This window comes from Drosophila sulfurigaster, chromosome 2L, assembly GCF_023558435.1.
Source record: "Drosophila sulfurigaster albostrigata strain 15112-1811.04 chromosome 2L, ASM2355843v2, whole genome shotgun sequence".
NCBI lineage: Eukaryota > Metazoa > Arthropoda > Insecta > Diptera > Drosophilidae > Drosophila > Drosophila sulfurigaster.
In genome coordinates this window covers 30,756,052-30,757,563 of record NC_084881.1, presented here as the reverse complement: position 1 = coordinate 30,757,563, position 1,512 = coordinate 30,756,052, and the positions used below count along the sequence as shown (strand labels likewise).

General features: G+C 33.9%; 1 protein-coding gene across 1 annotated transcript; it reads left to right on the top strand.

The window, feature by feature from the left end:
* Window positions 1-360: 360 nt before the first annotated feature.
* LOC133843779 (uncharacterized) lies at window positions 361-1,266 on the top strand. The gene is made up of 2 exons (XM_062277506.1): window positions 361-945; window positions 1,013-1,266. The coding sequence occupies exons 1-2, from the start codon at window positions 443-445 to the stop codon at window positions 1,098-1,100; spliced, it is 591 nt and encodes a 196-aa protein (XP_062133490.1). The 5' UTR covers window positions 361-442; the 3' UTR covers window positions 1,101-1,266.
* The last annotated feature ends 246 nt before the right edge of the window (window positions 1,267-1,512 follow it).

Here is a 1,512-nt window from a genome sequence, read left to right as displayed (position 1 = left end):
AAGATGTATGTACGGTTTGCTTTTTGTTCATTTGTATTGGTGTCAATTATTGCAAATGACACTAAAGCGACCGTTCATTGGAGTTGACATTGTCTCAAAAGTTAAGTTGGCTGTGGCCACAAACTTACAGCTTGTTTGTTTAAATGTACATATGTGGGTGTGTGTGTATGCTGTATGGGTCCTAACGAAATGCAATTATAAGTCTGGCATTGCACTTGTTATGATGTATCATGCAATACATTAAATTAAAAGAGCACTCATAACTGCAATTTCTAATCTGTTGCTTACTCTAGCGATGATATTCTTGCAATTGTTTTCGTTCAACACGAAGCTAGCTTAGGTGTTTTTGTCTTATTAAGATACATATTATATCGAAAAAATACCGATCAATCTACCTTAAATTCATAGTACAAAAATATAATAAAATAAAAGACAGGCAAATATGGAATTTGAGAAACATGTTGGATTCTCCAAACACGCCGTGGTACCAAAAATTGAACTAGCTTATCAGGCGATGCAAAAGAAGAATAAGAAGTCTCACAGTAAGAAAAGCTTCAAAAATTCCACAAAGCGTCAACCACAAAAATGTCCAAGTAGTCAAGTCATTTGGCGCAAGACGATCGTGCTAACCAAAGTTAAGCATAAAGCTAATTTACCTAGGATATTTACTCCAGACCGCATAACTGGATTGCCACTTGATTACGAGCGTACGGTATCAAAAATTATGCATTATGTTAATCCGCAGGCTTCAAATAGTTCTAGCCCGGATCAGTTGATAGAGGAATTCCTAACTCAAACACTAGTCGGTTATTTGAAGAACTACACATGCTGCGACCAATCTTCGTTGAAAAAACATATGCGCATGATTTTACAAATTCAGGGACCAAATGTAGCACAAAGTTACCATCGCAATGATGAAGAGCTGTTCGAGTTTCATTGCGCCTGGTTAGTATGTTGCATTAGTTTTATTTAAAAGACTGCGAAATTTATATTCAAAAATTTTATTTTATAGCAAGCGCAAGCCCATCCCACCTGTCAATATAGTGCCAACATATGGAAGTAAATTCAATTACAACAATTTGAAGATAAAAAGCAAATAGAAAGCCTTCTTACACATGACCTAAACTCGGCTCAAATTAAGCACAGTAAGGTCTTTAAATTGTTTGTTTCATATATGTATATGTGTATTTCGACATATCTACATGTAATCAAATCAAATAACATTGCCTACAATGTGTGCATCATATTCATGATGTATGAGTCGAATTCCAGTCCTTTAATAGAAAATTGTGGAACTATTAGTATTTAAAGAAATGTGCATTTTCTGATTTTTTTTAATACAACATTCCCCATTATATAATATAATTCATAATTGAGTACTGCCTTAACATTTCTTTTACTGTTATTGTAACATATGCCAATCTAGCATAATGACCTATTATTTAGCCAATAACTCTAGCAATGGGTAGTAATAATACACTTCAGTTTATACAAAGTTGCTCCACTCATATT